The 23,357-nt window shown below is 34.8% G+C and overlaps 3 protein-coding genes across 4 annotated transcripts; 1 reads left to right on the plus strand and 2 right to left on the minus strand.

Annotated features, from left to right (window-relative positions):
* Nucleotides 1-792: 792 nt before the first annotated feature.
* Nucleotides 793-8,464, plus strand: LOC105122660 (synaptotagmin-5-like). The gene is made up of 13 exons (XM_011021910.1): nt 793-1,334; nt 1,542-1,646; nt 1,748-1,798; nt 1,920-2,040; nt 2,519-2,640; nt 3,363-3,464; nt 4,020-4,094; nt 5,015-5,094; nt 5,912-6,062; nt 6,169-6,399; nt 6,529-6,825; nt 7,114-7,227; nt 7,973-8,464. The coding sequence occupies exons 1-13, from the start codon at nt 1,230-1,232 to the stop codon at nt 8,117-8,119; spliced, it is 1,701 nt and encodes a 566-aa protein (XP_011020212.1). The 5' UTR covers nt 793-1,229; the 3' UTR covers nt 8,120-8,464.
* Nucleotides 8,465-10,477: 2,013 nt separating this feature from the next.
* Nucleotides 10,478-11,658, minus strand: LOC105122661 (zinc finger protein 3-like). The gene has a single exon (XM_011021911.1). It carries the CDS (start codon nt 11,495-11,497, stop codon nt 10,478-10,480), a length of 1,020 nt encoding a protein of 339 aa, XP_011020213.1. The 5' UTR covers nt 11,498-11,658.
* A 179-nt stretch (nt 11,659-11,837) lies between these two features.
* Nucleotides 11,838-19,037, minus strand: PAP26 (purple acid phosphatase 26). 2 transcript variants are annotated; one of them, XM_011021912.1, is made up of 10 exons: nt 18,770-19,037; nt 18,211-18,437; nt 17,506-17,706; nt 16,995-17,106; nt 16,037-16,263; nt 15,036-15,174; nt 13,574-13,794; nt 13,123-13,244; nt 12,881-13,042; nt 11,838-12,172 (listed from the first exon to the last, which is right to left on the minus strand). In XM_011021912.1, the coding sequence occupies exons 2-10, from the start codon at nt 18,400-18,402 to the stop codon at nt 12,097-12,099; spliced, it is 1,452 nt and encodes a 483-aa protein (XP_011020214.1). In that variant the 5' UTR covers nt 18,403-18,437; nt 18,770-19,037; the 3' UTR covers nt 11,838-12,096. The 2 variants fall into 2 exon arrangements, with proteins under 2 accessions (XP_011020214.1, XP_011020215.1); XM_011021913.1 differs by having other exon boundaries at nt 18,211-18,440; nt 18,711-19,037.
* Between the last annotated feature and the right edge of the window lie 4,320 nt (nt 19,038-23,357).

A 23,357-nucleotide genomic window follows, 5' to 3' on the forward strand; every position in this document is an offset into this window, starting at 1 on the left:
TCTTAAGATTAATTTGGAACTCAGGTCTAAAATAGCAAAAAAATAGATTTATAATTAATATAGCTCACTTGATATGTGGAATCAACTTTAAATTTTTTAATATGAAATTGAAAGGCTATTAGTATATATATTTTATATTTATAAAAAAAAAATCATATTTTCTCAATGTAGAATAAGAAATGTAATATCTTTCTAATATGAAAAAAAAATTTAAATAATTTTTTAAACTTTATTATTTATAATATATATATTCTATATTTATATAAATTATTTTTAAAATTTTTAACTTGTGAAATTTAAACTTAATTTCAATTTCTTGTTCACGTCGAATCTAGACAGGATTTGACAAGTATATGTCATTAACTCTTATTTTGATATTCATTACATCTCAGCATATCTAGTGAACCGTGAAAATCAAATTTCAATTTCAATTTCTTGTTCAGGTCAACTCCAAACAAGATTTGACAAATATATCATCAACTCTTATTTTGATATCCATTGCATCTCAGCACATCCAGTGAACCCTCGTCCATGGAAATTTGTCTCTCAAACAAATGAGATGGAAAGCAACGCTTTTCAATTATCGTTTTCAAACTGTTTCTTCAGTCGGTTTTTACCTATTTAGATTAGACTTTTTATATATATTAACGAAAAGTTACATTTTAAATTACTAAATCTATTATTATCGGGAGACAAATCTCAAAAGGTCAATAAGTTAATCATGTCTAGGAGAACGAATATTACTAGTCAATCACACATATAGCCAACAGACTTGCCATTTGCCATCTTATGAATGAGATCAGAAGCATCACGAGGACAAAAATAAAAAAAAAATCAGAAACATCCAATCTATCTCAATCCTCTGTCCTGAAAAAACCAGAACAAAATAAAAAGAAAAGGTCGGCTTTTTGTCGGCAAACAACCTTTTCTCTTGCACTTACTTTCTTGCGTCTTAAAAAGCAGAAAAAAACATCAACATCTCCTGCCCACAACAAAAAAATTGAAAAAAAAAAGAAGCTTTGATTACAACGAACACCAAAGCCAACTACCATCAAAAGCAACCCCTAATAAACAAACACAAGAAGTAGTGAGCAAACGCTTTTATAGCACGAAAACAAGAAGAGCGCGCACAAGGGAAAGGAAACTTCTCCCTTCTTCTGTTATCATTCATACACGCTACTCCTTGTACATTCTTTCTTTTTCACCGTGTACTGATCAAAAACCACAGAATGTCGTTTTTTGTTGGATTGATTATCGGTCTTGCTGTCGGTCTAGCATTGATTGTCGGTTTTGTTAAGTCTGAGAATGCAAGATCCAAGCTTCGGTCTGAGCTTGTAAGTAGCTTTGTTGGCTTGCTTTGATGTTAATTATGTTGTTTTGATTATAAAGTTAACTTTTTTGTTGTGTTTTTTGACTTCTTCGAGTGTTTTTGGTTTCTGGGTTTTTGCTAATTAAGTTGTTGGGAATGTTTGCATCTTTATGTGTTTTTAATTTCTTTGCATTGATTTGGTTTCTGGGTTCTTGTTTAATCATAACTTCAGGCAACAACTATAGCTGCTTTTGCAAGAATGACAGTGGAGGATTCAAGAAAGATCTTGCCAGCTGAGTACTACCCTTCTTGGGTTGTCTTCTCTCAGCGCCAGAAGTTAAGCTCTCGTTGACTCTTACTCTTTCTTTTTTTGGTCTATGTATATGTTATCTATGTGTCATTGAGGTTCTGATTTGACTTTTATTTTTGTTTCTGCAGTTGGATTGGCTTAATCAACATCTTACAAAGATCTGGCCTTATGTTGACCAGGTATTTTGCTTTTATATATGGGGTTTCACTTTTCATATAGTTTATAGCATATGACATAGTTACGGGTTGTTCTCAATTGGTTCTGAGAAAATGAATTTATCTATAATTTTGGTGTGTGTAGGCAGCTTCTGGGTTGATAAAGGATTCAGTGGAACCTGTCCTTGAGCAATATAGACCGATTATATTGTCATCTCTCAAATTTTCGAAGTTTACTCTTGGTACTGTTGCGCCCCAATTTACAGGTTGGTTTGGTAAATTTCTCTTTTTGCAATTGGGATGCAATTATTTAGGTATTTGCTATTGTGCTTCGATTATGTTCATTTGCAATTAGAGTTTACTTGATAGGTTAGTTGCTGTAGGCGTGCAGCATTTCATCTGGCTTTTGCTGTGCTCTACTGGTCCATTGTGAGCTGATTGTCAGCTTCTGTTGGAGACTTGTTTCAGAGATTTCTTTCGTTTTCATTGTCAGCTTCTGTTGGAGACTTGTTTCAGAGATTTCTTTCGTTTTCATTGTCAGCTTCTGTTGGAGACTTGTTTCAGAGATTTCTTTCGTTTTCATCATGTTCATATGGCCAAAATGGTGGTGCATGTGTAGGTTCCCTAGTTCTTGCTAGGATATGATCAAATGTAGAATTCGGTTTTCTGTGTATTGTAATATTTTGTCACATTATTTTCTGTAGATGATACAAAATGACAATCCTAAATCAATGTTATTTTTAGGAGTTTCTATCATTGAAGATGGAGGCAGTGGCATCACCATGGAGTTGGAAATGAACTGGGATGGGAATCCAAGTATAGTACTTGATATTAAGACTAGATTTGGCGTTTCTTTGCCTGTACAGGTAAAAAAAATCAGAATATCAGTTTATCAACCTTTTAAAGGAAATCTAGTAGAGAATGTAGAATCTTTGTCCTTAATTTTGACTTGTTGTCCTTACTTGTGCTGCTGAAACTCTGCTCTACTGGTTGAACCATAATGCTTAGGCCACCTATTGTGTTTTCACATCCGTTAGAACTTTGAATGTTGTGATTAGAATGGGACTGAACTCAAAAACTTGATACGGTCCTAAAGCATTGCATTAGAAGACCTTAGTTAATAAATATTAGATTTGAATCATCTAAATAAACATCTGTAAACTAGAAGGTGAAAAATAAATATGCACCTTTAACTGTTCTTTTGCTCCCAACAATTTTAGTTTCTTGCGTGAATCTTTAAAAATGCAATAAAATTATCACCCGACTCTGCATCTTTCAACATATTATTTCTTGAGTAATCACCTGAAACTTAAGAAGTTTCCTGCCCGACTACATATTTTATTTTGCTTCTAAAACTCTTCAGCTGATCAAATGTAGAATGCTGGACCTTCCTCCCGGCATTTACATGTTTCAGCCAGACATCTTATTGTGATAATGTGCTTTGTCTCTCTCTTTGTTCAAGATTTTTTTGTTGTATCCCGTAACTTGACATTTAATGCAGCTTATCATCATCTCATGCTTTGCCCTTCCTCTGTCTGTCTGCATTTTTTTTTCTTTCTTTTTGCCTTTTCTTCTTTCTTCTACTCAGGTAAAAGATATCGGATTTACTGGGGTTTTCAGGTTGATCTTTAAGCCACTAGTTGCTGAGTTTCCTTGCTTTGGAGCTGTTTGTTGTTCTTTGAGACAAAAGGTGCGGTATCAGTTCTATTTTTGGGGGAGGGGGTAGAATATTTTACCCGACTGTTATTTGAATATAAAATGTCTAGTCTACTAATCACTGTCATACATTAGTATGCTACTAACTTTGTATCTGTTGATATATTTGGAATTTAGCACCAACCAACATAGTAGCACACATAGACATGATCAATTCTATATTGCTTCCTTTAGATCAACCAATATCCATTTTTCAATCATATGCCTATGAAATCCTCTTTCTTTTATTTCTACTTTTCTTTGATTAGTATAGAAATTTAAGATATTTTTTGATGGGACTGGGAGTTTGAACTGTCATTTGAATGGGAATTGTAGCAGCATCAGCATGCAGCACTGATTCTAGGTGCGGATTGATCCAAAGCTTCAACATAATCTACTTGACAATAAAGAAGTGAATTTAGAAAAAATAATAAACCGTGATAATGTGCTCTTTATGCCTCTATCTCTCTCTCACATGCACTCACGTGCTTGTGCATGAACACACACTGAGCAAGTACAAGTTTCATCGTGGATGTTTCCTGTCTTGCAGAAAAAAATGGATTTTACACTTAAAGTTGTTGGTGGTGATATATCAGCAATTCCAGGACTTGATGATGCTATTCAGGTTTGTGCTACCCATTGTTAGCCTCCTTCCTTTGATCATGTGATAACAGAACACATTATAATCTTCCCTGATTTCATTATGTGATAATGTATTATTGTCTGGCTTTATCAATTAACATTTCTTCCTTTTGAATTCTATGGATTAGAAATAGCTTTCCTTTCCCATTGATAATTTGAGTTTCGATTTCACATACTTTTCCTTAAATTTTAACTGGCCAACCTGGAGACTAGTCTAGTTTTTCAAAGTCAAGTATGCTAAATTCTCTTATTAGATTATAGTCGACGCATTTAATTCAAGATGGGATTAAATTTTTCAGTTTCGTTGTCATTTTAATCTGTCTTAACTGGTGGGCTTCAGGTGCTTCATCTCTCTGTTGGTACTCAGGTAGATTCTGTCAAAGAGATTAAATTGTATGAGTTATTACTTCTTAGTTTAGGTCTGTGAAAAGACATGTTCTTCATGGCTTTGCGAATGATTTGAGACCAAAGATTTGGAAGGCCTGTTTGAATAACTAATTGGAATCTTGTCACGGACAAAGTGTTGTGACAATGCCGCAAGTTCTTGAATTGAAGTTGCTTGAAAAGCATCTATTGCTGCAATTTGGGATTGATCCTTGTGATTATATATTCAAATATTATGTTGGTCTTCGAAGGCCTTGGACACTGGCTGTATTGTGATAGAAACTAGATTATTATGAGTAGGTAAATTGTAAATACAGAAGCATATTGCTTTTGTTTAATTACAATGTGTGTGTGTGTGTGTTCAGGCATAAGCAAATACTCTATTGCATATTTAAGGTGCTTGTGGAGGATGATGGGATAATTTTATTTTTTATTTTTCACTATCAAACACGGCTTTACTTTCCAGATTTATGTGACAACATGATTGAGCATAATAAAGCTGCATGTTCACCCATACAGGAGACAATACAGAATGCTGTTGAAGATTCTATTACCTGGCCTGTTCGGAAAGTTGTTCCAATTTTGCCTGGGGATTACAGGTATGTCAGTGCTCGGCAAGAGATGGAAGCACTTTGATTGCATTTTTCACTTTTCTTTCCTAATAAAAATTACTGTGTCTTTGATTGCTGGTCTCTCATCATTCATTCTGTAATTGTAGAAAAGCATTTGAGTAATTTCGAATGATTAATTATAACACCATGGACGTATCACCCTAGAAATACTTAATGGAGTAGTTTTTGGGGTATTGGAAATAGTTTTTATTCTAGAAATCTACCTCACATGAACTCAATATAGGATTTGGTTGTCAGATATGCCATTCTTTAGACCTGGTATTCTTGTGAGGGCTACACTCTGTTTGTATAACATTTTCACGCACTCTTTAGTCTCGCTGCATATATGTCAGTTTGACTTGACAATTGTTCCCAAGCAAACATGGAGTTGCATGAGGTGGCTGTGGTCCAATTTTTTATACCTTGCAGGCATATTACCAAAAACATGCTAGGAAGAGTTGCTTTTGAGATTATCAATTAATGCAACTCTTAATCTCCTTACACGCTCACAAAGTGTTGGACTTGGCACCTTGTGTTAAGTTCTCTTGCTTGCGTATACTAACTCTTTCTCTTTAAATACTTGGTTGAGCTGTCCAGAAGTGGTGATGGTTCATTTTTTCCTTTCAATTAGCCATAGAAGGTGGAACCATAGGACTGCTAAGAAGGGGTATTCGTGGTGGTTCATTTTCTCCTTTCTACCTGCTAGAGAGGGTGGAACCATGGGGCAGGGTGTGGTGGTGGTTATTGGCTGCATTTGTTTTTGTTTTGTCAATTCAATGAAGTAGCTAATAATGCTATTGTGCAGTGACCTGGAGTTAAAGCCTGTGGGAATATTGGAGGTGAAGCTTGTGCAGGCAAAGGATTTGACGAATAAAGATCTCATTGGGAAATCTGATCCCTTCGCCAAGTTATACATACGCCCTTTACCTGACAAAACGAAAACCACCAAAATAATTGTGAGATATTTTTAAGCATTTTAGTAGTGTAATTTAAAACAACATTTTCTTTTGAGGGGTTTTGTTTTAAACTTGATTTGAAATGAATTCGTTTTTTCTCCTGTAGAACAATGATCTGAATCCAATATGGAACGAACACTTTGAATTTGTTGTTGAAGATGCAACTACTCAACACTTGGTAGTAAAAATTTATGATGATGAGGGGATACAGGCGGCTGAGCTCATCGGGTGCGCCCAAGTAAAACTAAATGAGCTTGAGCCTGGTAAAGTGAAGGATTTGTGGTTGAAGCTGGTCAAGGATTTGGAGGTCCAACGAGATAATAAAAACAGGGGGCAGGTGAGAACACTTGTCACTTCCCTTTGGAAATACATTATCATGAAGACTCTGAGAGACCTTTTACATCCCAGGGTAGTACCATGATGACTGTTCAATTGTATTGTTGTCTCAACTATTGTTTGATTTTAGGTGCACCTGGAACTTTTGTACCTTCCTTTTGGTATGGAGAATGGCTTTGGGAACTCTTTTGCCTCCAGCTTCTCAATGACTTCTTTAGAGAAGGTACTTAAAAACGGCGCAAACAGTATGGAAATTACTGGAAATGTAAATGAAGTCACAAAGAAGAGAAGAGAGGTTATCGTTAGAGGAGTTCTCTCCATCACTGTCATTTCTGCAGAAGATCTGCCAGTGGTGGATTTGATGGGTAAGGCTGACCCCTTTGTTACACTAACAATGAAGAAATCGGAGATGAGAAACAAGACCAGGGTAAAGGCTTCATTCCAAACCATGAACAACTTCTTCTTCTTCTTCTTTTCTTCTTCTTTTTGAACTGCTGTCTTTCTTGTGATTTCTTCATTAACCTTGCCTTTCCACCTCTAGTTTTTTCTGTTCCTTATGCATTTTTTTATGGTGAAGGAGACCCTTGAAGAAGGGGATTTTATTTATCTTTGCACTTCTACCTCATGCTCCTAGCTTCTTAATATCTTCAGCGGTTACTATTGCTCTCTCTGGCTTCAGAGTATAATTTACTTCATTGTTAATTTCCTTTTCCAGGTTGTGAACAACAACTTGAATCCTGTTTGGAATCAAACATTTGACTTTGTTGTTGAGGATGGACTACATGATATGCTTATTGTCGAAGTTTGGGATCATGACACATTTGGGAAGGTACAAAGAAAACAAGAACTAACTGCTGTTATTTTTCAAGTTCTTTATCATTTACTTACGTAATGGTACAGTTGTGATCATTCTAGGCCCATAGTCCTGTGGTTCATTTGCATTCTCGCAATTATCCCCTAGGTCGGCACTACAATGACCTGAGTTGATCCTAGGTTTGTTTTTTAAAAGAACATTTTTAATAACAATCTTTGTGGGTTGTTAGGGATTAATCAAAGCTGCTCTTATTGTCTGTGGTTTTGAAATTAGAAAGTTTTAATAAAATCCATAAAATGTACTATTCTTGATATTTTATCTTTTGAAGCAATCGTCAAAATGCTTGCTGCTTGCACATTATACTCCAAAATTAACGTGTTGGTAATTATGTGGTGGGGCTGACTTCTGAACTGGATGCTTATACGGTTCCTTGTCCATCTTGTCTATTAATTTTCTAATGTTAAACATATTGGCCAAATGAGTGGCTTTAATACCAAGTAAATATTGGTCTCTAAACCACTGCTACGTGCAAATCTCACTATGGGAGTGCTGTCGTGGTGCCTGAGCGCACTTTTTCCATCGGGATATCTGGTGCTTGGCATTTTCAAACTTTTAACAGAAAGCTATCCTGATATATAACACAAATCTAGTTGCTTCGATGGATTTATAGACTCCTGCATTGTGCTGCATGTCTTTGTTGACCTTGTGTTGCTGTAATGAGTGCTGACACCATGTTTGGGCTTGATTGTATTTACTTCAGGATTATATGGGGAGATGCATCCTGACTTTGACCAGGGTTTTATTGGAAGGCGAATACAAAGATTGCTTCCAACTTGACGAGGCTAAATCCGGAAGATTAAATTTGCACCTCAAGTGGTCGCCACAGCATATTTATCGCGATTCTTGAGTGAACCCGTCGAGTAGCAGACCCCAGTCGGCGAACCTTTTGAAAGAGGCTTTTCTTCTACCCACCCCATAGATGCATACAGAGAACATTACTGTCATTCTTGCGAACCAGTTAATAAATCTCGTGCCTTGTATATGCGAGGAAACACCTTTAGTGTAAATAACTTTTTGCAGTGGTCTAAAGGAAAAGGGATTGAAGAAGTATACCGAACAGGTAGATTGGTCGAGAGGACAGTAGGAAGTGCTGTACCATTAGATTGTATGATTGTCACAGGACAAGCCACCAGTTGAATGTTCCTCGGCAATGATGCTAATTCCCATGATTGAAGTTATTCCACTTTTTTTTAAAAAAAACTAGCAACATTCCATTATTCCTGACTGTTTCTGGTAGCAAACCAATTCATATTAGAAGGCAACTAATACTTAGTAAGTTCTTACAAATACTACAATGCCAACCAGTTCCCCTACTCATCCAGGACTGAAAACTAACAAAAACCTTGTCAGAATCCAATCACTCGAAACCTTTTCCAACCATTGAACGAGGATGCCTCATGTGGGTTCTCTATATATATGCAATAACACTAATAATGTTAACTCATGTAAAAACCCAAGTGTGTATAGAATATATATGTAAAGAATATATTTGGAAGATAATTATTATTTTTTTTAAAAAAAAAATGTGCTTAATTATTTTTAACCATCATAAAACAACGTGATCGAGCTTTTCGTATTTTCTATCTACGAAAATGGGGCGCTGGGGATTGCTTTTCATAATTAATTTTTGAGCTTTTATAATCAAAATAAAGTGCTGATAAGCTATTTATGTTCTGAAAATCTTGCCTATTCACTTCAATTGTTTTTGAATATCTTTTCGATATTCTGTATCTTAGGTTTTTTCAAAAAATCAAGAAATTAACATCATCAAATATACATATTGTGTTTCTGTGTGTGTCTCAGCTCTCAAGGACATGAAGGTTAATTTCGCTTCAACATATATATATATATAGATGAATCACACGTTAAGACAGTTGTTCTCTACATTAATTGATCCTAACGTTACAGAAAATATTATCTTTTACAGTTGACTTAAATGATAAATGATTTTGTTGATTTTGTTATCATTAAAGATTTTAATTCAAAGAGAGGCCGTGGAAAAAATAAAAGTGAATAAATTAATATCATGAAGTACTTAGTTTCAATAGTACTTAAAAACTGGTCTGAGGAATATATTTGAGGGCACTACATATAATCCATTTTATACAACTCTGAAAGACAGGCATAGTGATCAAAAAGACTTCTTCTCTTTCTTGATTTTCCAAGTATATTTTTTAAAATGTTTATTAGTTAGAAAATTTTAAAATAATATATTTTTATTTTTAAAAAATTATTTTAATATCAAAATGATAAAAAAAATAATTAAAAATAAAAATAAATTCAATTTTTTAATAAATAAACATATCCTAGGCAAATACACTAAACTAAAATCTTGTTGTCAATAACTAAAAAGGTTTAGTTTCTTGGATATAATTAATAAACTGATGTGAAGGGCGATCCTTTGAAAAGAAGACTTAGTCTTGTCCGATGCCTAAAATGGTTGGGGATATACGTTATCGTTATATATATAAAAAATAAAATAAAATAAACCCTTATTAACTCGTGAAATTATTCGTTTCATATTATCCCAGAAGATGCCAATACAGCATCAATATCATGCACTGGATCTTATGATTAGTTGCTTCTAATGAAGAACAGGAAGGAAATCTCAATTTATGGCTCTAAAATGGCGTGTTAATATTGTGCACAAATTAAGAGTTGGTGCATGCATGCCACCCTTCTTAGAATCAAACGGATGCTCAACCAAGAAAACAAACTACAACTTCTGTATCAAAATCCCATATTTAAGTTTCCATCTCTCCCGAATTGATTTCATTAATTAGCAGTAGAGCTCCGACTAAAATTCTTCAAAAACCTAGCGACGAAATACCCATCTAACATTGGCGAAAGATTGATCTTAGAGAAGGTGTGATTGCTCGCATGGCCTATATAAAAGGGGGAAACTCTGATGCTTAGAAAAATACAAAACATAAGTAGGGAAAGATCATGAAGGTCGACCTTTATGCAGTAATTAAGATCCCATGCATCTAGTTTCGCAAGGTCATATGGAGAGAGGGAAAATTGTGCATTGACATTTATAAATTAGAAACCAAAGAAGACAACGAAATAACTAAGCATGTTTTTGTACGTATCTTTAGTTCAATGTGAAATCCAAGCACATGATGAATAAAAACAAATAGAAATAGAACAAGCATAAACAACTAGCATGCTTGTAGTATTCTACTAGACAATATTAATTAATTTTCTAGAGCTTGAGTGACAAATCAAGTCCCGAATCATCTGTTTGATAACTTTTTGGAAGGTCAGTTTGCCGCATATGATCAGTACCGGGAGGCTTGTTGACTGCAACACTATTGGATGATGGAGGAGAACCAAAATTTCGAAGTAGATTGTCCTCAAACCTTGAAGAAGATGAGGAACTAGAAATTCCAAATCCACCACTAAAAGCATCCAAACTCTCTGTCGTTAGTCTACCATTCGAAGGTTGTGTATTCATCGTAGTTTGCCCGGACCAGCCACCATGGGCACCGTAGCGAAGCCCTATGGGGGATGTCCATGAATAAGGAGGCGATGTCTTGTGAATCAAGGAATCCAACCGTACACCAAGTGACCTATTTAAAGATCCATAATATGGGTTTGTTGAGAGGCTTGAATAGGGATAATATGGCAAGTGTACTAAAGCACCCACATCCATCTCTTGACGCCTCTTGGCTAGTGTCCTCTCTTGTTTGTGTGCGTTTTGATGCCCACCTAAGGCTTGGGATGTGGAGAACTCTCTTTTGCAAAAGTTGCAAGGGAAAACCCTAGACTCGGTTTGCTTCAAGGTCTCATCGGTAGACTCTTTAGCATGAGAAGAACCAACATTCATGGGGCTAAATAGATTGAATTCTAGCTTCGACCCGCGGATCGAATTATCTCTAGAAAGCTTCAAATCCAGCAAAACACGAGCACTCGATTTGGGAAGGAGGGCTGGTTCAGATCCTTGGACAACTTTCTCTTTCATATTCGTATTGACCATCTCTGTTTGATCTAGTTCACTACCATCTCTATGAGGTGTTCCTTCCGAGGTTGCTGATATGCTAGAACCCTCAGAGGGGCACCTTTCTGTACCAACCGTTTCCATTGAGAACTCAAGAAAGGTCAAGCTTGAGTTTAGTTTGGCATAAAGATTGTGAAAAATGTTCCTCTTTTTATTGAGTCTTGAATTAATGTAGTATCTTTTCATGAATGGAAAGAATCCCATTGTGTGGTTATTACAATGCATCAATTGTAAAAAGGGCTTGAATGATGACGAAGCTCAGAAGATTTTGTTTCATTAAAGAGGATTCTCATACAAATATTCCTAATATGTAATTGAACTCCTGTGAACAGGGTTGCACAATCAAAAAGAGTCAAACTTTCGTAAATGGGAGCCAATGCATGATTTGGTGGTTTTTTGATGATTAAGGAAAGGAATTATTTGCATTAAGGGAAATTATCTTTCCAGTTATGCAGTTCTTATTTATTTTTTTGGATAATGACTCATGGTAAAAGATTAATGCTTGCGATATCAATATCTTGTAGAGGTTTTTCCAATGCTAAACTGGACTAGGCGCATGTTAATATAATGCATTTGCTTGCAAAGAAAAAAGCCCTTGATAGCATAATCTGCACACTTCGATCATTTCACTGGATTCTGTGCATTTATGAGACAGGATATTGCACTCACAGGACAGGCATTATCCATGTGTTTTTGTTGAGGAACTATTACAATTGCAGGATCAAAATGAATCTCCATTCAGAATGCTTGATTAACTAGCATTCCATTTCCATCAATCTTGCCGAATAAATCTGGAGATAGCTTCCCGAGTTCTTGAAATATTGTCAGTAACTTGAAACCCAGCCAACAACAGTTCTCAAATGATGCTTCTTCAATTTTTTTCTTCTCAGATTTCTTCCCCTGTGTTGACACAGCCCAACTTTCTAAATTATTTCATTAGCAAGATAAAATAAAAACTCTGATTACATTCTGATATGGATGATTTATTGTCAGTGCATAATAGTTTTAGACTTCAAGTTAGACTTCTTCGTTATGAAGGCTAGATTTGTGAGTAAATTTAAATTTCTAACTATTATGAATATTTACTACTGTAATTATTTATTCCTTTCGATAGGATAACATGCCCTTGTCAGCGTATCTTCAACATCAATATTGTTAATACTCCATCACAAAAACAAATAAATGCTAACAAGCTGGCTTTCTCCGTTAATTATTCCATGCAGGGGTAGAACAAGAATTTGAGGTTTGGTGGGGGCAATACGAAAAAAAGTTGGATAAACTTGAAAATAAAGTAATAAAAGGGGAGCCATGAAGATAATACATGATTTTTAGGGGTAAAAAATATATATTTCCCATAAAATAAGCCTAAACATAAAGGATATGATTAAAAATATTCCAGAATTTTAGGACTAACATGTTAACCACACACATAGACCTCCCCTGGTTCCATGTTCTTCTCATACGAATATCAGTGTTGCCAGAAATGACAATTTAGAGAACATTGCTTACATCTGATTTTTCAGAAGCAGAAAACGTGTCCATTTCGGCCAAAAACACAATTGCTGTTACATTGGTGGTGCATGGAAAAAAGTGGTAAATTATACTTACCAGTACTGGTTGTGTAAGACAAATGCATCAGTCGGCACTTTTTTCCCATCATCATTGCGATTCCAATGGTAGATTGCATGTGTCCTGTTCTTTATCTCCAATGTAGAGTGCCCATAACTGGCTTCTCTGAATGCCGAGTAATCTGGTTGTGGATCTCTAAACCTGCAGGATGAAGGCAACAATTATTTAACACCACCAGCAGCAGTGTTCTCTAAATCTTTTCCCCGAGTAGCTTCAGTTACCTTCCGGCAAGACCTTCTTGATTTCCTCCATCTCCGACAGTAATGTAGACAGGGGCAGATTCATCTGCTGCCGGAAAACGGTCACCACTAGATACATTGTAGCGTGTGTTTGAGACTCGATACTGAAATTGGTAAAAACAATTTATGAAAAACGGTGCTTTTCTTCTAGTCTAACGAAAGATATTTGTCAATGGAATTGTATAAAATTGTAAAACAAAATTCATGACATACATTCAACATATATTAATTAGCATGACTAAATGATGATCAAAAGTACTGTGCTTCGGAATTACAATTTGTTTAGTTGATGACAAGTTAAAAGTCAATTGGATTTTGAATGAACCACCAAACGGTTTCTTCGAGAATTTTTTTTTTTCTGAGATCTTAACATACAAACATTAGCAACCATATTGTAAAACAAAGGGAAAAACATATGAGGAAAGAAGCATACTGATCTTTCATAAGCATGGACATGCCCAGCAAAAACTACATCAACTTTGTAACGAACAAACCACTTCTCAAAGACTGCCCGCATACTTTCACCTTCCATGAAGTGTGCTTCGTTACTGTTGTAGATGGGGATATGCATAAGAACAATGAGCCAAGGTGTCTTCTCCCTGTCAACCCTTTTAAGTTCTTCTCTGAGCCATTCCCACTGAGGGGTATATTTCACTGTTCAAAAGTTCAAATAAACTAAGGGATATAAATCACACAGCTCTTCCCTTAAAAAGAACGCTATACATTTCTATGTCACAGGGGTTTAATTATTCATTTTGGTTTTAGCGAGAGAGGTCAAACTACTTGTATTTGCTGAGAATTTTACTTGAAACATAATTTTAACGCAAGCATCTCAGAAGACACGTTTGTGGAATGCACTGATTTCGCTTGGTAGTTTTCAGGCAGTCCCCATTTTAACATTTTTATACACCAAGGTCTTCAAATCATAGCGGGTAACAACATGTTGAAAGAACAAGGAAGAAAAATACTACAAATACTCCCGCTAAAAATCCTCACTTTTAATGATAATGCATATCCTCCACGGAATGTAGATGGTCCTCGTGGATTTTCAGGGGCAGCACAATAGATGCTACAAAATCAGGTAGGAGATGCTAGCTAACCTGACAAATTGAGACAATATGACTGCTGGGAAGAGATCAAAAGTGTAGGCATTGTAAGACAATTCGATGACTCATGCTTTTAACGTGCTTGAGACAAATTGTGTAGCTAGTTTTCCCTCTTCCAGCATTATGCAATATTTCTATAGCAAGGCCAAGGGGAACTGCTGCACAAAGTGCAGTAACAATGAACGACCTTATGAATAGGTCCAGCACCCATGGTGCAAATTGAACAATAGGAATTTTTACCATACGAACACTCTAATCTGAGACTGTCCTATGACTAACATTAAAATCGTAAAGTTTCCTTGACACTGCACTTGGCCACGATTTAAAGAGAAGTTTTTCACCTGTTACTTATAAAATAGTTTCCTTAGGAAATTTTAAGAGGATGCCAAGACTTCCAGAATCATGATGGTCAAAGAACCTTATCAAAACCTTTCACCGTATGTGATTGACATTATCAATATCAATCACATAAGGTTCTGAAGTAGTCAATTATGAGATGGGAGAATGGAAAATATTCGTGTTTATGCTGATAAATTATGTCATTGAAAATTAGTGAATTAATATCAATCACATAAGGTTCTGAAGTAGTAAATTATGAGATGGGAGAATGGAAAATACTCTTGTTTATGCTGATAAATTATGTCATTGAAAATTAGTGAACTCCCACTGTGAGGTAGGAGAGGAATAGATTGTGATTCATTGGACTACTTTAGTGTGGATCCATAAAACAAGGGACCATAGGATGACTGCTGAATTGATATCAATGTAGAGAAGGGAATGAAAAGTTACCGAAAGAAGAATAGCTGGACAGCACAATTATATGAGCAGATGCACGTCTGATGGCATACCAGAAAGGGCTGCTGCTTTTGGAGGCTAAATGAGGAGTAGGGTATCGATTAAGATAAGATTTGAAAGGAATAACTTCTCCCTGAACATATGTTACAATTGTAAAGAATTAGGAACTGGACAGGAACTTTAACTTCTAAGGAAAACAGATTTCTACATGTGAACTATATTGCCAAGCATTGCATGCTGAATGTATGAAATAAAACAAAAAAGGAAAAGAAGAGACAAAAAACACCTAACAAATTATTTAGGTTATTAAGGTCCACACACAGAAGCTGAAACTCATGTCTTGTCATGAAAACTGTCAGTAAATTTGCTGTATTCTTTGACTTATTGATATTTCATTTCTTAAGGACTAAATGTTTTTGCAAAATTAGGGGAAAAGCAGTTACAGTAGGTTCAATGGTACGGTTAGTTAAATCATATATAGGTGTAGCTGGATATGGGGGTTTATAATAAGCAACAAGGATATACACAAGGAAAAATAACTAACAGAAATTGAAAAGATCAAGTAAAAAAAAATTTGCATGTGTCCACAAGCCTATTCCATGCTTATGGAATGGAATGAGAACAATGGTACTGTAGGAACAACGAGAAGCAATAACCTGTAAACGGTCCAGAAAATGTTTACTGTCAGTATTACCAATTCAGTATGCAAGTTCCTTTATTCATTAGACAACATTACTCAGCATGGATCACTATAAAATCTCGTGGGATCATGATAATCGTGGCAGTATAGCAGCAATGGAAAAAGAAATAGAATCTAAAAATGGTCCAGGTGCTTGCTGTATCTGTACACAAATATTTCTTGTGCAATGGACAGCATATATCAGGAATTCAAGATAGACTGGAAGTTCTCATAGCACCGAAAAGTTAAGTTAAAAACTGAATGATGGCATCATGACAGAAAGCAGTGCAAAATGATGAATGACTGAACACTGTACCATGTAAGGCATGTACTCTATTTCATGATTTCCAGCAGACCACATCCATGGCTGATATGCTGCACTGCGCTCAACAAAACGACCCCAGCTATCCCACCGTATACCAACGTCATTGTATTTATATCTATCAGCATAAGCAAGATCTCCAACAAATAATACCGCTTGAGCTCCACTCTGCATATAATGCTCAAGTGTAGACAGGGAATTATATGTCTGTCCCAAGTCACCTGGAATAGAAAAGGAGGAACGTATTATTGAAATTCATAAGAAAAGAATGGGATCCAGAGCCTCCAAGCAAGGGACCTGCCCCATTGGAGATACCACAGCCTCTGGGTTCTTTAAAGAAAGGTAAGCCTTTTATCCAATTACATATTTACATGCATACAGAAAAAAGAACATATGGATATCAACTTTAAGGCGATAGAAAGGAAAAAAGGAAGAGTAGAAGTATCATGATTAACGCTGCAAAAAGAGAAAGGCCGTGATTAGATAGAGGAATGCCCTTGAGAAGTTGGATTTTTTAGAAACACAGGGCTCTGGCATGCACAAACCCTAGCCGGTTCTTTAATTCCAAATAACGAACCTCTCTTTCATTGTAACATGCCAAAAGACATAAGAGATTATCCATGGCACATTCTGACATAGTCTTCTCTAAAACTTATATATTGGTTGCCCATCAGGTAGGGGAAATATTTTGTCCAATTGAAGTACTAATTTCCTCCAGGTTCTGGAAATTTCACTTATCTAATTGTTTTTTAATAGCCATTATCATGCTTCACGTAACAGAACCATGTCAAGCCTAAACAGCACAGATTCCATCAAATATATGGTACCAAAGTGTATGTGTGTGTGTGAAAATCAGCAGTACATATCGAAGTTCAACGCAGCGTACTATTTTAACCTTTCAAAAATTTTATAACGGTCCCTATAAGACTTTGTAAAGAACGGAACAACTCACCAATTATTCCAAACTTGTAAGGAGTATCTGGATTGATCTTTGGAGGTGTTTGGAACCAGAATTCTCGAGAAGAATCACTGCTGCCAATCTTGTAGTAGTACTTGGTCTCGTACTGGAAACAAGAAAGAAACTCAAGTGATTATTTATTAAACATCTGTGAACCAAAAAGATTTCCAAATTGGTTGTGTGTCAATTGGCATAGCATGGAAATTCAATTGGAGCATGTTTATATGCATAGTAACTACTCAAAAGTCATTCTTATGTGTTTGGCATGGCAGAAAACCCCCAGAGTGCCTTTTTAATCTATTTACTATATGAAAAAGGCTCTGCCAAGATCAGAACCTGTTAAAGTTGATATATAAGAGGGTGAGCGACTTTTTTCAAGTAATTTCTAACACAATAATTTACTATATCAACTTGCAGTTGGTAATTTCTATGTTACTCGGAGAAAAAGACAAAATATTCAACAATTCATCAATTTGCCTCCTTCTATGGTTCAATTAACAATTACCTCAAGGCCATCAACAAGGCACTGATGAATGTAGCCAGACTTGTAATTGTAAAAGGTATAATTTTTCACTGTCCCCTCTGCAGTAAAATCATATTTCTTCTTTGACACACCATATTGCACTTTGTTGGTGCCTGGTTCATCAGGTGTCACCCACGAGATAATAACAGCCTTTCCATTGTAGTCACCTTGGGTTATATGTACCTATGGTTAAAGTAATTCAGGAAAATATGGTTAAATTACAAAGAAATAACTATAAAATGAAACAAAATGCAGATATATATGGTAGATGATATTCATCCCATCATCATCTGAGGAAAATGATTCCAGGGACTCTCAATTGAATGAAAAGTGTGCTTGTGGTAACACAGTTTAGTAGGTTTCAAGATATATTAACCTCGTATAGTCATAAACATAAATCAGTAATCTTTGCACTTGAATGCTACTGCATTTGACGTAACACCAATTGACTTTAGTTTTTCTTTTAGAGGTACATGATTGCACTAATCTACTTGCTGTGTAAAAGGGGTCCGTATGAAGGTGTAAGAAAGAAAATTAGAATACATCTTCATATAATTGCATGATAATTCCATCTTCATATAATTGCATTAAAGTTGGGCATAACAGACAAAATTATCAAGCATATCCATATGTCCATATGCAATCTCATCACAGATCTTTTTAGCACAGGATATTTTAATTGCTTACTTGTTGAGGTGCATTATAACCCTTTGGGACTGCAAACACTTCATTATCAAGAGGGATATCGATAGATGGCCATTCTGACCGAATAAAAGCGCTCGTTATCCCAGCATTTCCATTCTTGACAAAGCCCGAGAAGATGAAGAACACCCATACAAGTTGAAGCAACATGGACCGTGTCTCAACAACCTTTGGCATGATTATTGATCAATCAGCCAATAACAATTCAATAGCTGCATCCCATAATCAATGAAAAATTTCAATCACAACGGAAAATCAACAAAAATATCTTACTATCCATGTTCAACCAGTAATTCTCCTCTAAAACCATATTTTCCAAAAACAAATAATTCAATAACTGCACGCTGAATCAATGCCAATATATCAATCAATCACAAGGACAAATCAACAAAAAAAGGAAAACAAATGCTACTATCAATTCGGACCAGTGATTTCACTCTGGAACCACATTTTCATTCCAGGATTTCAAGACTGCATAAATTTCAAAATGAACTTTCAACATCATCGTCATCATTTTAACCATTGAATTGATGAGAAATCGTACCTTAGAACATTAACTTGAAGAGGGTGGCAGAGGTGGTCATGTGATGATAATGTATGTATCAGACTTTATATGGAGAAAGAGAAGAGGAGGAGTAGGTTAGCAGGGAAGAACGTGGTGGCGTGACGTAAGTTAATTAGATAGAAAAGACAGTTTGTCGTGTGGTTTATTGATTGCCTTAGAGACAAGAATGGACGTGGCAAGTTGCAGAGGATTACATGGCAGCCCATAATTGGTAGGCTTCCTTCCTTGCAAGGTCCAATGGCTTGTGTCTGCAATACGACATAAGAACTCATGTGTGATTCAATCCTAAGGATGTGTTTTTGGATGGGATAACGTCAGAGTCATTTTCTTTTTTCTGGGCCATGTCGAATACTCCACATTAAATTAAATTATATAAAAAATGTAAAACGGAAAGGTTGTCATGATAGAGTTAAACACCGCTCACTCCATGATGAACTAGAGCAGTGTTTTTTATTCTTTTTTACTTTAGTTGCCAATTTTTTTTTTAATTGATTGGGTCCTTCGATTGTAAAATTGATAGCCAATTACTTCTTATTTGCTTTTGTTATCATGGTTGGAAGCATCTGTCTTGGTAAAAACTCAAATCGATGGCCTTTTCTACCATAGAAAACATTGTCTACGCACACAAAATATTGTGGATGGTTGCATTGTTTTTTTTTCTTCCTGTTATTGCATGGAAAAATGAGGAGTGGATGAGATAAAAGGTTATTGGAGCCGTGTTGGGAGTCTAACTGCAACACACAATGCCCAGGAGAAGAAGCTTGACGAGACAATTCGACAATAAATTAAAAAATATATATATTATTTGATTCTTAATCTTTTTATAATTCTTTAATTTACTTTTAAATTTCATCTAACCTATGACTAATTGAACTACAGTTAAGGCCTATACAAGAAGATAGTAAGGGATTTATTAGTGTCATGTTTAAAATTTGGGTTATAAATTTTGAGGGTTAATTTATATTCATCAGTATCAAAATAATATAATATATTTTTATATATTTTTTTAATTCTTTAATTTAGTTTGAGATTTAATCTAACATGAGATCAATTAAGATTTAATTAAGTTTCAAATAAAATAAAAGAAAAGGAAAAAATATATTGTTCAACAAGGTTAATTTATTTGTGGTTGTGTTTGTTAACGAGTTGTAAGTTTTATATATTAATTTAAATTAATAAAATATCAAGTTATCTTTTCTTTTAATTCCTTATAATTTCTTTACAATTTAATCCTTTAATAATCTATTATTTTATATTTAAAAAGAGTTAGGCAGAAGCTAAAACAATAACAACTTTATTTTTTTTAATTCATTCGGCACTTGAACATTACAATTAGTTTGCTCTTGGCCTACTAGGTCAAAGAAGTTGCACCAACTTTTTTTCATTTATTAATACACATGATCATCAATTAATCTGATTCAATACACTGGTCAAGTTTTTTAATTTTCAATTAAAGTATTTCATCACGTAGAGGAAAAAATAAAATAATAATGCTCATATTTTTTAATACAATGACTGGCTTTTGATCCGGGCTGCAGTGAAGCGCGGGCCTCGAGACAATTCTACTCTAGTATTTATATTCTAAACTAGACCACCATATGCAGGAGTAGTTATTTCTATACCATTTTTATTTTTTTAAGGTGTTTTATCAATAAACAATAGCCAGGTGATCTTAATTTAGGAAAAAGAATGAGATTATTTTAAAAAAACAACAACATAGTATTGTTGTTTTACAATTATGATGGATTGTAATTACTTTTACAGTCATAAGTAGTATTGTTGTTTTACAATTATGATGGATTGTAATTACTTTTACAGTCATAAATAGTATTGTTGTTTTACAATTATGATGGATTGTAATTACTTTTACAGTCATAAGGTTCACTATCTTCTTCATTATCTCTATTGTTTTTTTTTTTTTCATTATCTCTATTGTTATCCCTGCAAGTGATGATATTAGGGTTTTTATCATTGTCGTCACCTTCGTTAACTTTCATGTTGTCACCGCCATAGTTATATCTAATGTTATTATCATTTGTTGCTTCCATGATTATAGCTTTTGTCAATTTCACCTCTCTTTACTATTATCCCCACTCTTATATTAAAGAGTCATTCTTTTAAATAGAAAACAATAATTAAAAAATTTTAATTTTTTTTTATTCCCAACGAGAAGGAAATTAGAGTGAAATTATTTCAAGAACAAGAAAAAAGGTTAGGTGAGAATATAAGTAAAGCAGAGTAAGGGAAGAGGGTCATAAATCAAACATGTGAACTTTTGGGAGGGTATAATTGAAAGAACCCTTTAATATAAGAATTAAATTGCATGTTATATAATTAAAAAAAGAGAGAGAATTGCATGATATAAAGAAGGATAACCTTATTGAAAAATTTGCCTTGTCTTTTGTTCTTCTAATTAAGTTGCTATATATTCTAATCAGGTGTTGGAATTGAAAAGTCATGAAGGTTTTGTATTATTCACCCCTAATCCTTCATTCTCAATCCTTTTTTATTTAAGATTTTATTTGGTTAATGTTTGTTTAAAAATATATAAAAAAAATATCTAATTGAAATAATTAAATAGACGAAACATAAAATAAATTTATCTCTAGTATAGTTTTTAAAGTGTGAGAGATATATTTATTTTATTTTTATTATATTTGTCTTTTCTATTTTTATATGGTAATCAAATTCTGTCTAAAAAACTTCTCGATTCTCCGGAGAAATTATTCAATACTCTCTTTCTTCTCATGTAAAAATAATTTTATTGACAATTTAATTTTAAGTGAGAAAGCTGAATTTCATTGAATTTAAAATTACTTGGGCTATAGCCCAGACCAGCAAGTTCAACGAGTAAAGGACTTCAAGCCCAAGTTTTGAAACACAAGAGAAGAGGAGAGGGTTCTCAAAAATAAGCCAGCCCGAGGCGACATCGTATTATACCTATCTTCTCTTGTTGTCTTGTAATTAAAAACAAAAAAAAAACCAAACCAAACCCTAGCTTTCAATTTATCCCAAACACATTACTATAAATACCATCGCAACAATTAATCCTCCTCTATGTCTGCTTGTCGCAGCTATTAGGGTTCAGGGGAAATCTGCAGCGGCTCTCCCCGCTATCTCCTCTTATTGCTTCCACTTTCTTTAGCTATCTCCACCGCTTCCTCCTCCTCTTCCTCTTCTTCATCCTCCGTTTTCCAGGCCTTCCGCAGTGATAGTTTTTGGTCTTTGTAGAGTATAATTTCTTCTGCTGTTGCCTATGATGGTATTAAATATACTCCGAGATTTATATATCTATGAAAAAACTTTTAACCTGAGGCATTTGTTTAGGCACATGTACTTTCTTTTTTTCGCTTAATTTTTTTTTGTTGCATGTTATTATGAATATAATTTTTTTTTTTAATGTAAGCTATGGCTAAAGTACAAGGCAGGTGATGATAAAATAGACAGGGACATCAGTTACTCTTTTTTTAGAGAGGATGATGACAAGTCTAAAATGGGAATCTCTCTGATGCCTTTTTTTATACATATATAATTATTTTTTTTGCATTTATAAATTGTGCAGATGATGATAGAACAGACAGGGACATCAGCCACTCCAATTGAAATTGGAGAATGTTGACTTGTCTAAATGGGAATCTCTCTGATGCACAAATACTTTCTAGAAATCAATGTTTGATTGTAGCATTTCATGTGTTTGTGTTTGGATTTCGCTTTCTTTTATCGCTTTCATTGATGTCAGTGCACTTAATGGTATGCAAAATTAACCTACTTTGCCTGTGATGCTATAGAATTTACGTATTATCAGATAAGAGTATCATGATGATATCTATCTTATTGTCACTACCTCTGAGGCAAAGTAATGACTATAAGTTGGATTTTTATTTAGTGTCACCGCGAGTTAATTCAGGGTCTCGTTAGATTGGTTTCGTATAGATTAATTCTTTGTTTTTTGATTTTTGAGTGTCTGTGAGAGCAGAGTTGTTTACAAGTATAAGTTATATATTATAGTGCCAATTGTGGGTTTAAATATACCATGAGCTATCGCTATGAAAACAACCTAATCTGAGGCTTTTCTATTCTAAACACCTTGTGTCTTGCAAAATGCTATCCCATCAGGTTCTGTGAGGACAGGATTGCTTTACCTCTAAGGCAGTGACAACAATGCATCTTTGCTGAATTTCCTGGTGTCTTTTCTAATGTTAACGTTTTCCCCTGTGGGTATAGCTACGACCATGTTCCAATCAAATCTTTCTAGTTGCGGAAATCTGCTGTTGAAGTATAAATAATAATAGTTCTATAGTTTCACATTTTGGACGGTTTTTCCTTCGGTCTGCAGAAATTTAGATTGAACAGACCGAAGACCTTTTCACGATGGAGTTGATTCGATGGAGATTTTATTAGTGAAACTACTGGCATCATTGTGAAGGTTGTCTGAATGCCAGTTGCTAATTGAAAGCAATCCCGCCACCCGGCTTGTATTCTCAGCAGATTTGTTAGGGCTTGGCCTGTTAACGAAGAGGAGAGCATAAAAAGATTGATTGCCCTTTCCCTACCGGACTGGACTCTT

This window comes from Populus euphratica, unplaced genomic scaffold (genome assembly GCF_000495115.2).
Source record: "Populus euphratica unplaced genomic scaffold, PopEup_1.0 scaffold20.1, whole genome shotgun sequence".
Lineage (NCBI taxonomy): Eukaryota > Viridiplantae > Streptophyta > Magnoliopsida > Malpighiales > Salicaceae > Populus > Populus euphratica.

What these genes read in the sequence shown, in the direction of transcription:
- LOC105122660 (XM_011021910.1), top strand. Translation starts at nt 1,230, where the DNA reads ATGTCGTTTTTTGTTGGATTGATTATCGGTCTTGCTGTCGGTCTAGCA. An exon ending in TCTTCTCTCAGCGCCAGAAG is followed by an intron (nt 1,647 to 1,747) that starts TTAAGCTCTCGT and finishes TTGTTTCTGCAG; the next exon opens with TTGGATTGGCTTAATCAACA. An exon ending in ATTTTGCCTGGGGATTACAG is followed by an intron (nt 5,095 to 5,911) that starts GTATGTCAGTGC and finishes GCTATTGTGCAG; the next exon opens with TGACCTGGAGTTAAAGCCTG.
- LOC105122661 (XM_011021911.1), bottom strand. Translation starts at nt 11,497, where the DNA reads ATGCATTGTAATAACCACACAATGGGATTCTTTCCATTCATGAAAAGA.
- PAP26 (XM_011021912.1), bottom strand. Translation starts at nt 18,402, where the DNA reads ATGCCAAAGGTTGTTGAGACACGGTCCATGTTGCTTCAACTTGTATGG. An exon ending in GTTATAATGCACCTCAACAA is followed by an intron (nt 17,707 to 18,210) that starts GTAAGCAATTAA and finishes CTTTAACCATAG; the next exon opens with GTACATATAACCCAAGGTGA. An exon ending in GTCTTACACAACCAGTACTG is followed by an intron (nt 12,173 to 12,880) that starts GTAAGTATAATT and finishes GTGTCAACACAG; the next exon opens with GGGAAGAAATCTGAGAAGAA.